The following is a 14,726-nucleotide window of genomic DNA, read 5'->3' as shown; positions in this document are numbered from 1 at the left end:
ATTCTGAGGGTTTAGGTGAGACAGAAAACTGAGGCCATTTTTTGGGATAGAAGCTTCCAGCTTGAGATTCAGCTGTCTGAGCAGTGACTTTCTTCTGAGCTGTTCAGGACTGAAGCCAGTGGCCAGGAGAAATCCAAATCACATCAGGAAAAAGGCTTTCAAATACAGATGCAATTTATTGTTTTTATGTATTCTTACAACACTGGAGGTACAGAAGAAGGGAGAAAGGAGGCAGCAGGTTTCAGAGGTAGGGGACAGCAGCAGCAGTAGTGAAGCAGGAACTGAAAGTGTCTTCCTTGGAGCTTGGGCAACCTTAAAACCTCAGGGCTTGGGCAAAGGACACCCAAATATCTGCTGTCACAAATGCAAAGGTCAGGGAGGATGCTGTTCTTTGGATCCGTCTGATCTAGTTATACAGCCTTCCCTAAAGGATAACAGACATCCCAGCAGCTACTGGCACCTCTCTTGGGGCTGCCCTGCTGCTTCCCCTCTAGAGCTGTAACCACAGCCAGCTTGAAAAAGGGGTAAATAAGGGCAGCAGTGTGGAAGCACACACTGTGTGACCTGGCACTCCCCAGTTTGCACAGGGAATAAACACAGTCGAGCCCAGATCTCTGTGCTGAGCCCCCCACTGGCATAGCTCGGCTTTGCCACAGAGAAGTCCTTGTCACATCCATGAGGATCAGTGTAGGATGTTTCCCAGTGAGAAAGGAAAAGAAAGCTGGTGAGGATGAGGCTCTGGAGTGTGAGTTCTCCAGGGCAGCAGCTGCAGGGAGAACAGGGTCATGCTGACTTCATGACACTGTTGACCCAGGAAAGGTAATGAGCAATGTGTGTGTAGAAACCAGGCCAGTTGTTATGCCTGTAGGAGAAGATGCCATAGGCTTTTTTATTGCAGACCAGTGGATCCCCAGCATCACCCTGTGAAATGGAGGAGGAGAGAGATCAGTGCTGATTTATGTAGGGTCCCCAGGGAAAGGGTGCCTTTGCAAAGATCAGGGAGGCTGCATATGTCAGGACAGAGCTTCTCCAGAAGAAGCCTGGACTCGCAGTGGATGGGGATAGCTCTGGGTCCAAAAGGGACTGCTGGCAGCTTTGCTTGGGACCCAGCACAGCTACAGCTGGACCAACACTGAAGCTTCATTTCTGCCCTTCTGCTGGCTGGAGATCCAAAACACACTCTGACCAGCTACGAGACTTAGAGGGAACCCCTCTGACCGAGCTGTTATCCCACAATGCTGCTGCAGACTCCAAGGTCCTCTGCCATGGGAAGACAAGGATCTTCTTGTCCCTTCTGCTTCACCCAGGGCTAAAACTGTCCCTATAGTTTCCTCCTACCTAAGTCAGAGACTGACCTTTTCAGGTACCTCAGATGTGCTGCTGCCACAAATCAAGTTTTCAGCAAGCCCAGGGTTGCGGTTGAGGCACTCCCTTTGTTTGATGATGGTGACAGTGGCTTCACGTAATGTGCCAGTGGATGTCTTGTAGCCGACTACGCTGCACACAGTCCCACCACGAACTTTGGATTTTTCAAAGGAAATGGTCCTAACGAAGCTGTTGCTGGTGGCATTGCCGTTCAGCTGGGCAAGGGGACAGAAAATAGAGAAATAAGTGCTTGGCCTGTACATTTGCTGTGATGAAGGCTGTTCCCTTCTGCTCCAGGCAGGTAGTTACCTTCAGCAAGAGGATGTCATTTCCCTCCCTAGGACTGGTAAAGTATGGGTGGCAGTGATATTCTTCAACTTCGAACTTTTGCCAGCTTTCCTCTTTCATTTGGACTGTGTGGGCTCCGAGGATGACAGTCAGAGGTTTGTGGCTGATAAAAATCAAGCATAGTGTGTGTTGTTAGCTTTTTCCTGTCTTGCCTAGTAACACTGAGGTTAAGGGTATGGCCCAAGGGTATGGCCAGGAGAGACCAGCCATGTGTACATATATTACATACATTGTGTATAGAGTGTGTGTGTGTGTATATATATATGTATGTCTATGAGTATGCTCTCTCATATATATACTAATGTATATGTACTATTAGCATAGATACACTGTATGCTATATATACAATAGTACACGTATGTAGTGTGTATAGTATATACTTTCTATATACAGACTGTGTTATATATGCATGTTTTAAGAAGAACGGTGGGATCAAGGAGCTCTGCCAGTGAATCTGCCCAGACAAGAGGCAGAGCAAGTTCCTGTCTTACAGGCAGAGTCTGCAAGGGTTCTTTTACCTCTAGATCTCAAACTGGGCAGATTTGATCCAGTGCTGCTGCTGTGTACTAAGATATGTGGACTGTTGGTCTGGGCTTCACAGGCCCGTGGAAGTCAAGGGATTTTTGAATCAGGAGCCTTCTATGTCCCTTTACTTGCCTTTACATCACCTGCAGAAGGGGCTGCCTTGGGAAAACTGGGAGGACCTTGAGTACATGTGTCTCCCAGGTGAGATGTGGACATCCAGGCTCCTGGGTTCCGCTGGTCCTCCCTTTTGTTGCTCGGGTGTGGGGACTGGCCCTGAACCTGGGTCACTGGCACCAGGGCAGATCTGTCAGCCCTGAGGTGAGTGGTAGCTACACCCAGAGTCATGCACATATAGAAAAGCCCTCCTGCCTGTCTATGCCCTAGGCTGTCCAGCTGGAGGGATGGAAAAGGGCTGGGCAAGCAGCTTGCTCATAGTAGGTAATTCTGCTAACAGTCTCGAACTGTCTCTTGGTGGCAGAAAGGACAAAGCCTGACAACAACCATCTCTGCCATACCAGCAGGTCAGTGCCAGCAAGGGAAGAAGCCACTTTGACCTCTGGGTGGCATCTAGGAAGAATAAAATCAGTCACGGAGAGGGAATAAAAAAAGAAAGGTAAGTATATGAGGGCGGGCTGGGGACACAAACAGGGAAGGCTGCAGGGAGAGCTGTTGTAGTGCTGTCCCCCCAGCTGTGCCCTGCTCCACAGCACAGCCTATGCTCCCTGCTGGGAAAAGAGTCTGCCCATGGCCATGTGGGAAGCGACTCCAACTCTTAGACCTCTGTGTAGGAGATGGTACCTGGGTCAGGGTGGTGCGATCGCCTCACTGCACCAGGTGCTGTATGAACACAGCAAAAACTTACACAAGGCACTGAGCTGCTGTCATCACCCAATTCGGGGCCACAAGGAACCCTCCGCAGGAATGGTTGTTCTTTCCTTGCAGATAGGCCATGTAGGGTGTGGAGGGTGTCCTGGCTTCACCTCCTCCCTCCCTCCGATTCCAGGAATAATCTGCAATGGATAGGACTGAGGACAAGGGGATTGGAGGGCACAGGACATGCTGTCTGGGACTCATCCTTCCCCAACCCTCTCCTTGCCTCCAGCCCATTCTACTTACTGGTGTTGACTGGGGGCCACATCACCATCAGGAGAGGGATCAGGAGTGTCTGCAGGTGCTCCATCATGGCGTTCTGGGCTTCAGTGGATCCCTTAGAGGTGGGGTGCAGCCAGGGTCTCTTCCTGCTCCCAGCAAGGTTTTATAGCCTGAGACCAGACTCCAGGAAACCGCAGAAGTCAGACTCATCTGACAAATCTCTCCGCGAGTTGCATACCTCAGCAATCTGAGAGGGGAATTCAGACAATCTTAGCCTTGGGCACCAACCCACCTTCATCTTGGGCCTGATCTGGGGTATCTGACGTCCTTCTGAACCCAAAGCCAATTTTAGGTCATTGCCTTTGTGCTGGAAGCTGTGGGGAACATGCTCACCCTTATCTCTTTGACTTCCAGTGGGCTCTTCCCTTGCAGCTTCTATTTATTGTTGAACACTTGCAAACTCTCTTAATTTTCATCAGCAGCCCTACAAGATCAAGATTTCTTTCACCCGATGCACCAGTTCCAAAGACCATGAAGTGGTAGTTGAGGGCTTTCCTGCTCTCTCTCAGTAGGTGTAGTCTTGTCTAATGGAGCAAAATTGCTGCGAATGTGTTTATAACACTGCACAGATATTAGGAAGAAATTCTTGGCTGTGAGGGTGGTGAGGCCCTGGCCCAGGTTGCTCAGAGAAGCTGTGGCTGCCCCATTGCTGGAAGTGTTCCAGACCAGGTTGGATGGGGCTTGGAGCAACCTAGTCTAGTGGAAGATGTCCTTGCCCATGGCAGGGGGCATGGAATGAGATGACCCCTAAGGGCCCTTCCAACTCAAACCATTCCGGGATTCTATGATAAGAGCAAAGTTTGAACATTCACAGTTCAGCTGTGACGAAGTGGGGCTGACACTTCCTTGCTGCCCTCGCTAACTGATGGTAAATTTGCTTTCCTCTCTGCCTTCAGTGCCACTGGGTAAACCCCAAATTTAAGCCTAAAGGTTCCTATTCTCGTGCAAAGACTGCAAGGGCTGGAGCTTCGAGGAAAACCCTGACGTGACAAAGATTCACACTGCACAGATAAGCAGCTGTAGCCTGTTCGCTTGCAGATTTCTTAACTGATAGCAGCTGTGAGCAAAAGCCCAAACATGGAACCTTCTCAGTTTCCCTGGGGCAGCCTGAGTGGTGAAGGTAAAGCTGACATAGTTTCCCTTCATCCCAGGCAGGAACATGGAGGACATATGAGCAGACATCAGGGCAGACTGTAGGTCATCTCCTCCCTCTGATGGAAGCGACTAGTGGGAGACTTTGAAAGACCATGAGAGCAGGGTAAGCACTCCCTTCCCTTGGACTGCACACACTTTCTATATGTTTAAAATTCCCCACTGGTTTTCCCCACCACAAACCAGCTTAATCTCCTCTTGAGTTTGCACAGACATCTGTCATTCTGCGCCAGAATGCTCAGCAGCTCAGTTATTTACCAATGCATTGTCTCTGTCCCTCATCATCTCCTCCAGGAAGCTCTAGCTCTCTCTGTATATAAGAGATGCTACCAGAAACTAACTAGAACAAAGGAGACGAGGGCTCAGAGGGCAGGTTGTTTTTCTTCTGGTGCAGACCATGGAAGGCAGTTCAGACTCCAGTGCAGGAGTTGTCTGAAAACAGTGCTCAAGCATCCTTTGTGGGGGAAGCTTGTCTCTCAGCACCATCTGGCTGAGAGGAGAGCTGTAAGCCTTTTGGATTTGGACCACCACTGGAACAGACTCTGCCAAGAGGAACAGAAACATGCCAACCAGCTTCACAGCAGACAGCCCCCAGATAGAACTCGCCCTTGCCTCCTCTCTGGGATCCTAAAGCTCTGTCCCTGACATCTCAACAGCCACCTTCTCCATGCCAAGGCTACTGTCCACAAAAAGTCCAGTGAAGCCTCCTACAGCTGGTTTACCCTGTCATCCAGCCTGCTGTGTTGGCTGTACTCTGTCCTAGGGTCCAACATCTCCCAACCATAAGGTCCCTGCAGAGGGGATAGCCTCTACTCTGTAGAGAATGGCAGCTTTTGAGTCCTGGTACCTGCTGATGCACCATGTCCTGTCAACTGTCAGCTGCTTCCAGGAAGGTGATAATGATGCTGAAGTGGGTAAATCGAATGTGTGCCCGTCACTTTTCCCATCCCATTTCTAACTGGGCTTTTCTTCTCCTTGCAAAACTCTCATCATCCCCATGACCCCAGGAAGGGCAACCATAGCTCTTGTTTCCGAGCTTGCCAGCGATTCAGGATGCAGAGCCGTGACTGCTGCTGTCCCAACAGTCTGGCCTTTCACTTGCAGCAGCCAGACCCTCCCTCCTTCTCTCTGTGGCAAGACCACAAGAAAGACAACACACACTGGGAAATGCAGCTTTGAGTTTACTGTGGATGTTTTAAGTGCAGCAAGGTTCAAGAGGGGACAGTGTTATCTCTGAAGGAAATGGGGTCTGTTGTGGCACAGCCTCTTTCTGTGCCATCAGGGACTATTCTTGCCTCTGTCAGGGTGTTTAATATGGCTCTGAAGTGGCTGCCTGAGATGGGCAGGGAATGGGACAGCCAGCAGCCTCAGAATAGAATGAAGAGGACCCTCGTGCACCAAGTCACTTGGGTTCCCAAGGAGAGAGGAGGGAGTTGAGCCTTCAGCAGGGACAGGAAGGAAGCCATTGCAGTCTCCAGGGCCACATCTGAGCTGGAGCAAGTGCCGTGGCTGCTGCTACTTCTTCATGACTTTTTTGATCCAGGGCAGGTAGTTGGAGATGCGGGTGTAGACCCCAGGTGGGGCGTTATACCCAAAGGAAACAATGCCTTGTGCCACTTTATTGCATACCAAGGGCCCACCAGAATCTCCCTAGGGACAGATGAGACTGATTTTAGAGGCCTCTTCCCTGTGGGAACAGGTTTTCCCCTGGTCCCTCCCTGCCTAGGGGGTCTATGGCTCTGCTGCTGCCCACATGCCCACCTGGCTGGAGGAGCTGCCCCAAGCTGGTGAGTTGGGGCTCTACCTCTGCTACTGTGCAGGGACTGTGGTGCCAAGGTGTCCAGAGAGTTGGTCCATATGGGAGCTACAGATCAAATGCTTGTTGCCTGCCCTGGGAATCAGCTCCATCTGTGGCAGCAGCAGCATCTGCTCTCAGAGAGCCAAACCCCAGCCTGCTGACAGCCCTTACCTGGCTGGAATCCTTCAGCTCATGGAAGCTGCCAGCACAGACCATGCCAGTGTCAAGATGTGGATAGAAGAGGGTGCATTTCCTGTGGCTGTAGATGGAGACTTTGGTTTCAAAGAGCTTGTTGGTCACCTGGTCGTCATCAATCAGACCCCAGCCAGCGATGCTGCACTTAGTGCCTGTGGGGAGGTCACTGCTGGTCTTGGGCAGTGGAATGGTCTTGACATAGTCATTGAGAGTGGCCTTTGATGTCAGCTGGGAGAAAGCAGGATTTCGGAGAAGGTTATGAGTAGAAGAGCTGAAGGATGCTTTCTACGCAGAGGTAGGGGAGGTCTAGCAGGACATGTGGCACTGTAAGCTCTAGTGAGCTCCTGTGAACATGGCATATGGCTCCAAGCCCTGCCAGTGGTTCCCTCCCAGGTCCCTCCCAGTCTTGCCTGCCTCCAGCGGTTTGAGCAGAAGCAGCTTTGCAGAGGTGGACCCTGCCAGACCCACAGCCCCATCCCACCCACTGCCCCACTGCCCACTGCAGAACCACCTTGCCTTGAGCAACATGATGTCATTAAACATGGTGTCAGGGTCGTATTCAGGGTGCTCGTGGTATCTGAGAACTCCTCGGACCTGCTGGGATTTTTCTGGTTTGTGGATGTCGTGAGCCCCCAGGATGACTGTGATATTCCTGGCCACAACATAGAGCGTAGAGGGGGGAATAAGGTTGGGTGTCACCCAGCTCCCTCCCTTTTGGCAGGCAGGTGGAGAGAGCTGCACAGAACAGGAGGAAGAGGAACCTACTCCAAAAATGCTCCAGTGAAGGACATCACAGGTTAGGTGAGAAACAAGGGGATAAAGCTCCCATATGAAGTACTCACCCCATGCAGTGTGCGGCTGTCATCACCCACTCAGGGGCCACCAGGAAGCCCCCACAGGCAGACATCCCTATCTTCAGGTATGCCATGTAAGGGTGGGAGTGGGGCTGCGCCTCATGGCCCCCCACAATCTGACCCTGTAGAGCACCTGAAAGACACCCCACTGCAGAATGAGCCAATGGCTCCTGAGGTGAGAGCCCAGACGAGCAGCCTCACTTGTAACAGCTTGCAGAACCCCAGCTTACTGGCACTGGCCCATGGGCAGGAGAGCAGGAGCAGCAGGGCCAGCAGTGGCTGAGGCTGGCACATCTCTCCCACAGCTGGACACTCCTTCCAAGATGTGTGGAAGTCTGAGTTTCCTTATGCTCAGAGGCTGGTTTTATACCCTGGAACCAGCTGTACCCAGCAGCCAGGAAACCATGTGCAATGGGCTGATTGTGCTAATCAGAACAGGGCAGCACCCCTGCAGGTCTGTGGGCATCACTGCTGCCCTGGTCTGCTCAGTGCCCATGTGGCCTGTGGCTGTGATTGATGAGCGATAGCACAAGACAGAAAGGTCAGGGCAGAGAGAGCCTGGTACACCATAGTCCCAAAGCCTCAGGGATGCTGACCAGGAGAGGTGTTCTAGGGTGTTTTTTAGGTGTGATTTAACATTTCTCCCACAGTTTCTGTTTAATGTTCTTGGCTTGAGGAAATGCAAGGTTTTAAAGAAAAACCACTTAAAAAACAAATGATCAACAAAACTTTGCCATTTAAGGTCATTAATGTGGTCTAGAGGAGATGATTCTGAAACTTTTTCTTTCAATATTCTTGTTTACCTTCAAATCAAAAGATGCACTTCAGAGACTCTTTTCCTACAGAGACCCACCATCACCAACACCCACTTTCAATGAACTGACAGCCAGACACAACAACTGTCCTTGGGACATTTCTTTGAGCACTGTGAAGGGCCAGGTCTCCAGGGTTTGGTGTCAGCCCATGTCAGAGGGGCCTTGCTGACTCTTCTTGACTCCTCTGGCTTCAGAAGCATCCTGCCAGGTTGGGGACTACATTGTGCCTCTATAAAGAGGACTGTCTGCTGCTACACAGCAGAAGAGACCAAAGTGAGGAAATGCAACCACCCAACTGCCAGGAGTGATCAGTCATTTTTAAACCAGCACAACTCCACCCTTCCTGGAGCAGAAAAACACCTGCGGGCAAGTGGATGCCTTGGCTGATGTTGGGCTGTGCTAGGGCCATGCAGCGGGGACAGGATGGGTGGGTGGGGAGGTGGAGATGTGGGACATAGATGAGGATGCCAGCTGTTCATGAGCCAGCCTGGGGGCTGCCTGACAGGGCCCACTCTGTAGAGTTTTGCCCACTTTTTTTTTAATCATATTATCAGAAAATACAAGTTTTAATCAGAACTGTGCAGCACCACAGCAGGAAAACCTCAACAGAAATCATCGATGTTTTATCTTGTACTTGTAACTTGCTGTCTTTCCCTTGCAGCTGCTTGTGGCCCCCTACAATCTGGGACCGGATGCCCTCCTGAGAGCAGCAGCCCCAGGGAAGGAGGGACTGGGCAGGCCACTGGCCACGGACCCAGGGAGCTGGGCTTCAGGCTGCTACTGTCCTGTTCTCTCTGGCATCCCTGACTGCAGACAAATTCCTCCCTCTGGGCCCTAGGTGCTTTTGCCTTCCTGTTGACCTCTGGAGAGTTCCAGGGCTTCTGCTGCTAACGTGACTCATGTGAGCATCCCTCAATACCTGCTCTAGCCATGGATTTTGTAGGGGGTCCACAGTGCTGCAGCTGCCACCCATGCCCCCCCAGTCCTTCCAAACCCAGGACTCGGCAGCTATCAGGCAGTTGCAAGTAGACTGTAGCTTTTATCTGGAGGAAAGAGATGAGAAACATCGCAGGATGGGGTGTCCCGACCCTGCCTCACTTCATTGCGAAGAAAGAACATCTGAAATGAAATGGCAGCAAAGGAGAAGTACCAAGATAAAGCTCAGCCTGTGTCTGTGCAGATAGCAGCAGGAACATGCTGTACAACAGGCTGGGCACCCAGACGAGGGAACTCTCCTTCCCCCCAGCCATGGAGCTGGGGACTCCACACCTCAGGTCTGGTGGCAGCAGCTTTGAGGAGGACATGGGGCTGGATTTGTGCCAGCCAGCTGTGCTCTGCTGAGCAAATTGCATGGAGGGCAGGGGACCCAAGAACCCATCTCCAGGCTCCTCTGGGGATGGGACCCTACCCTGACTTGCTGTGAGGCAGGAGCAGTGTCTGAGGTGTGTGGTGACTTGCAGTGGGGGGGGGGGGGGGGGGGGGGGCTGGAAGGGCTGAGACACAGCTGGGACACAGTTCAGGCAGCTTCCCAGAGCTAGTCCCTCTCTCTGCATGCAACATGCCTCACAGGTACCCAGCTCATTCTGCCATGGAATGACCAAACAAACTAGATTCTGGGACAAGCAAGGAACAAGGTTTTGCCTCACTGGAGCAGCTCTTGGCAAAATAATTAGCACTGTCTTTTAGGCAATACCTGATGTGCTTATGTAGGGGGCATTAGGAAGAGCTTCCAATATTTTGCTGGTCCAGAGGACCTGGCACCCCATGGGTGAGTGTGTCAACCTGTCCCAGCTGCTCATCTGCCTTGAGCCCTCCTGTCATTAAAAATGTTTGCCTCCCACCAATCCCATGCTCTCCACAGATCTCCCCTGCAAAGAGCTCATTCCTGTCAGGAATCTCTGTTCTGAGACTCCTCACATGCTGCCAGCTCTTTGAGAAGCTACTTAGGGCCCTTGAAAAGGCAAATGTCTCCTCCATTCTCTGATCTTTCAGGAACACTCCACCAGTTCTGTCCTGAGCAGACAAGTTAGCTGGAGGCTCATCCTAAAGCAAGAGCAAAGTGAGGGTTATGTGTAAGGGTCACAATGACCCTTTGGATTCCAGTTCTTCACAGGGAGCATCAGCCCAGACCATTTGGGAGTGTGCTCTTTGTGCTGAATGTGCAAACCTGCACTCCTCTAAACTGAGCTGCACTCCTGGCCCAGCCTTCCTACTGATTTCCGCTCCTTCAATCTTGGGTCATCTGCTGACTTTATCAGCATGAGTTTCTTTCCACACTGCTGATAAAAGGCCAAAACAACGGCTGAAAGGGTGAAGGTGGAGGATGGAGCCCTCAGCTTTTGATGAGAACCACTCTTGCTTGCACATGACTTCCTGCAGCAGGAGCCCCCTATGCATTTTCCACTTGTCTATGCTGCCATCCAGGCTAGAATCTCTCCACTCATCCAGCAGTGGATAGACTCCCTGGACAACTCCCTGTTTGCCATGCTGATGGAAGAAGTCACCGCTCTTTGCTCTCAGCCTGGGAACCTCTTCATGAATTTGTGCCAGTCTGGAGTGAGAACGCAGGTGAAAGTAGGACACCTGCTGTGATCCTGAGTTAAAAGGTCCTCTGTCTTTCTTTTATCTATGCCTTTTTGCAGATGACTTGGGTGGGGTCCATCCTCCACACAGAATGTGGTTGATGTTGTAACTTCCCTTTTTCAACTTTGATAGGTAGAAGTCTCACTTATTTTGCACAAGGAGCTCTCCCCTCTACCTGCTCTGTCCTGGGCCTTGGACAAGCATCTGGAGAGCACCGCCAACTGCGGAACCTCCCTCCGGCAGCAAGAGCCTCATACCAGCCATGACAGGTGAGTCATAAGACAAATTCCCAGCCACAATTGGGAACATTGCATTGCAAGACTCTCTCCAGTTGAGTTTTGCAGATGTAGGGAATAGGTCAATGATAGACATTAATATTACAGTCACATTTGGATTCCTTGGTTCCAATCTCAGTGCAGCACTTTGTGCCTTCTGCAATGACAAGAGGCAGCACCTTTTTGCCTCCTTCCTTGCCCATGACCCAGACAATGGGAAGATTCTGGTCCATCTCTAGAACGTGCTTGAAGGTGGGGGGGTGCAGTGTCAGGGCACATGCTTAGCTTTGACCAGCTGGTTCCCTTTAAACTGGATGGAGCTAAGCCCCAGCTTCAGTCACATGGGTGCCTGGAGTTGCTGCACAGACTGCAGGACGTGGATGGACCTGTTCTGAGAGAGTTGCAGGAGCTGGGCCCACAGAGAAGCCCAGAGGGGTGACAGCATGGAGCTTACTCCTGAAGAAGGATGTATCTGAGCATGGGTGGTGCACGGGGCAGTTGATGAAGAGGCAGTTGCTCTCTGGCAGGTTCAGGGATGAATTTAGTACCACAACAGGCAAAGCACTTAGTATCTCAACTGTCTACTTTAATAGCTCTTACTAGCACTTGGTTCAGTTCAGCCCCACGGGCCTTACCCATCAAGGTGGGAGGTGTTGCTTCATTTGACCCAGACTGCTCTGACCCAAAGAGGGGCCTGACATATTATTTAATTCATGTCCCACCATCACAACCACAGCAAAACTGACAATAGCCAAACCCTTACCAAGAAATGGTGATAGCTGTTAGAAACAGTATACTCTCACTCACAACAGGAAACTTTATTAAACAACAGGAAGCCTATGTTCACGGTGGACTTACAAAACACCTCACTCTCCTCTCCCCTTGCTCTTTCAGTGCTGCAGGGCTGACAGACAGGACTCTAACTCTCCTCTCCACACTAAGCAGGGCTGTTGGGTTTAGAGCCAGTCCTGTGTGGCAGAGTCTCATGGCTACTTTAGCCCTTAAATAGAGGATCTGCTCTGCCCCAAACCCTACCTGATCCCTTCCTCCATCGTGTATCCCTTGGCTGCTGACCCAGCCTCAGAAGATGGATGGTCCAGTGCTAAGCTGGCTGTTGAATCACTCCCTTCTCCTTCCACTGGAGTCTGCTCAATATCCTGAGCTCAGACTTGACCTGCTCGACAGGAAAGGCTCCTGCCTGCAGCTGGCTGCCATGAGGAATGCGAACATCATCCTGCAGCACTACAACTTCACAGGCAAGTTAACCAACCGGCAGTCTGAGGACGAGGGCATGGGTCTCATCCGCACAATCTTTGTCATCATCAGCTGCATCATCATCCTGGAGAACCTGCTCGTGCTGCTGGCCATCCTGCGGTGTCTGAGAGCCCGCCGCTGGGTCTACTCCTGCATTGCCAGCATCACTGTGAGTGACCTGCTTGCAGGAATTGCCTACCTCTCTAATCTCTGCCTCTCAGGCAAGAAGACCTTCCAGCTTTCACCTCAGCTCTGGTTCCTGCGGGAAGGTATCCTGTTCATTGCACTGGCTGCCTCCACCTTCAGCCTGCTCGTGACAGCCATCGAGCGTTATAGTGCCATGGTGAGGCCGATTGCTGAGAATGAAGCCAGCAAGACCCTGCGCTTACGCAGCCTCATCATTTCCTGCTGGCTGCTGGCCTTCGTCATAGGACTGCTCCCACTGCTGGGCTGGAACTGCCTGTGTGACTTCAGTGCCTGCTCTGTGCTCCTGCCTCTATACTCCAAGAACTACATCCTTTTCTCTGTAGTCATGTTCAGCATCATCCTCCTGGGGATTATTGGCCTCTACATCTCCATTTTCCAACTGGTCCAGGCCAGTTCTAAGCAAACCAGTTCTCGGCACAGCCGCAAGCGTTCCCTGCGCTTGCTTAAGACTGTGCTGATGATCCTGGGTGCCTTCATCATCTGCTGGAGTCCCCTCTTTGTTCTGTTGCTGTTTGATGTCTTCTGTGAGACCCAGACCTGCACACACCTCCACAGCCTGGACTGGACCTTGGCTCTGGCCTTGCTTAACTCAGGCATCAACCCCATCATCTATTCCCTGAGGAGTGTGGAGGTGCGCCGTGCTGTGGGAAGCCTGCTGTGCTGCTGCTGTGTCAGGGCTGGGCTTTGCAAGCCTGGGAACTGCATGGTCATCACAGATATCAACTCTGGCTCATCCACGGAGAGCTCACTGCGCTACCGGGAGAGTTTCCGCAGCTCTGTGGCACTGAATGCTAGGCCCAGAGCACCTCTCTCCAGCAACTCCAGCATGATGAGCAATCTCCCCAGCCTCTGAGAGGGCATGGGAAGAGCAAGAGGTGCCAGGCAGCTCCCAGGACCTCATTCTGCTGGTCCTGGCCTGGCAGAACTGTAGCCTACGTGCAACTCAGGCTGACCAGGGGCAGCCCCACCCCAGTTGTTAACTGGGCTTTCCAGTCCCATCAGACTGGGATTTTGTTTCAGCGTGGGTGCAGCACAGGGATAGGCATTGCTCCCAGGCTGGGAGAGAAAGATATGGGTACATTTTAGGATTGATGCTCTGCTGAGAAACTGCAGTGCCTAGGTTATAAGTGTGTGTGCTCTGTGTGTGCAGACTGACACTGTACCTGCCCAAATGAGGGTATTTTGCCCCAGGGCACAGTGACAAGTAGGCTGGGCATCCCCAACCAGATGGTCCCCCTTACCCCTTGAGGTCGGGCTGGGTTGGCAGTGCTGCCGCTTCACATCATGTAGGGCTGGAGGCGATACTTTGAGTCTTCTCCTGAAGTTTACAGCCTTCTGGAACTGCTGTGACGGGCACAGCTGCTGGGAAAGAATGCAGGCTTGACGTCAAGAACAACTGGATTTGCAAGTGCAACTGTGTGCTGTTGTGGGGCAGTTCCAAGTCCCCTGGCCGGGAATCAAGTGCCCACCTGCAGTGCAGCACAAACCAGCCAGAGGACAGCAGAGGGCTGCAGCAACAGCCTAGGCCCTCCCTGGAGTGCTGAGGTTGGGCACTATGCCCGAGCAATTGCTGTGACAGTGTTTACAGTCTGGCATCAAGAAGTGAGAGCCCTGCCGTGCCTCTGGGCATGGGGCTGCACCTGCAGTGACAACCCGGGCACTACCACAGTGACTGGGGAGCCTGGGGCCACCCTAGGTCTGACAGAGACACACTAGGGCCTGAAGACACTGCCAGCTTGCGCCTCAGATCCCTGCTCCTCTATTCCCTAATGCAGGGAATAATCAGAGCAGCACTCAAACACATCCTCTCACCCTGCAAAAAGGACAAATCCACGGAAACACTGTGGGCTCACACAAAACCTGCTGGCCCAGCCCCTCCACGGGAACTGTTATCAACCCATTTGTTTTGCATTAAATCGAGGCGACCAGAAAGTCTTGGGTTAATTTTGCTGTAAATTTTCTACTTCCTGAAGGTCAGGTACTCGGTCTCCGCCGCGTAATCCAGAAGCCGGGCAGCACCCGGCAGACGTTCCCTGTAGGCCCGGGACAGCCGGAGCCCGCCCTCCCGTTCCCAGGACAGGGGGATCACCCCGCTCACGGTGACAGCGGGAATCCCCCGTCCCGCCCAGTCCCGTTCCCTTCCGTCCCACCCCGTCCTGTCCCGTCCCACCCCGTCCCGTCCCGCGCTCGGGGCCGCTCTGGG

The 14,726-nt window shown here is 52.3% G+C and overlaps 3 protein-coding genes across 6 annotated transcripts; 1 reads left to right on the top strand and 2 right to left on the bottom strand.

The window, feature by feature from the left end:
- Positions 1-783: 783 nt before the first annotated feature.
- On the bottom strand, positions 784-3,540 carry LOC116799264 (granzyme G-like). The gene is given in 6 exon segments (XM_032712245.1): positions 784-921; positions 1,356-1,580; positions 1,675-1,816; positions 3,101-3,248; positions 3,355-3,465; positions 3,468-3,540. Coding segments are annotated over 6 exon segments (837 nt in total).
- A 2,167-nt stretch (positions 3,541-5,707) lies between these two features.
- Positions 5,708-7,733, bottom strand: LOC116799019 (cathepsin G-like). 2 transcript variants are annotated; one of them, XM_032711782.1, is made up of 5 exons: positions 7,620-7,733; positions 7,378-7,522; positions 7,052-7,187; positions 6,512-6,763; positions 5,708-6,192 (listed from the first exon to the last, which is right to left on the bottom strand). In XM_032711782.1, the coding sequence occupies exons 1-5, from the start codon at positions 7,681-7,683 to the stop codon at positions 6,058-6,060; spliced, it is 732 nt and encodes a 243-aa protein (XP_032567673.1). In that variant the 5' UTR covers positions 7,684-7,733; the 3' UTR covers positions 5,708-6,057. The 2 variants fall into 2 exon arrangements, with proteins under 2 accessions (XP_032567673.1, XP_032567672.1); XM_032711781.1 differs by having other exon boundaries at positions 7,378-7,537; positions 7,620-7,726.
- S1PR4 (sphingosine-1-phosphate receptor 4) lies at positions 7,096-14,414 on the top strand. 3 transcript variants are annotated; one of them, XM_032711778.1, is made up of 3 exons: positions 7,096-7,336; positions 10,920-11,056; positions 11,957-14,414. In XM_032711778.1, the coding sequence occupies exon 3, from the start codon at positions 12,150-12,152 to the stop codon at positions 13,374-13,376; it is 1,227 nt and encodes a 408-aa protein (XP_032567669.1). In that variant the 5' UTR covers positions 7,096-7,336; positions 10,920-11,056; positions 11,957-12,149; the 3' UTR covers positions 13,377-14,414. The 3 variants fall into 3 exon arrangements, with proteins under 3 accessions (XP_032567669.1, XP_032567668.1, XP_032567667.1); XM_032711777.1 differs by lacking the exon at positions 7,096-7,336 and adding an exon at positions 8,938-9,105; XM_032711776.1 differs by lacking the exon at positions 7,096-7,336 and adding an exon at positions 10,454-10,810.
- The last annotated feature ends 312 nt before the right edge of the window (positions 14,415-14,726 follow it).

This window comes from Chiroxiphia lanceolata, chromosome 27, assembly GCF_009829145.1.
Source record: "Chiroxiphia lanceolata isolate bChiLan1 chromosome 27, bChiLan1.pri, whole genome shotgun sequence".
In the NCBI taxonomy this organism is placed as follows: Eukaryota; Metazoa; Chordata; class Aves; order Passeriformes; family Pipridae; genus Chiroxiphia; species Chiroxiphia lanceolata.
Note: the sequence above shows the minus strand (reverse complement) of the source record. Positions and strands in the feature narration are given on the sequence as shown.

Coding starts and splice junctions, on each gene's coding strand:
- S1PR4 (XM_032711778.1), top strand. CDS start 12,150: ATGGATGGTCCAGTGCTAAGCTGGCTGTTGAATCACTCCCTTCTCCTT.
- LOC116799019 (XM_032711781.1), bottom strand. CDS start 7,683: ATGTGCCAGCCTCAGCCACTGCTGGCCCTGCTGCTCCTGCTCTCCTGC. Junction 7,188..7,377: donor ACAGCCGCACACTGCATGGG/GTGAGTACTTCA, acceptor TGTTGTGGCCAG/GAATATCACAGTCATCCTGG. Junction 6,764..7,051: donor ATGACATCATGTTGCTCAAG/GCAAGGTGGTTC, acceptor GCTTTCTCCCAG/CTGACATCAAAGGCCACTCT.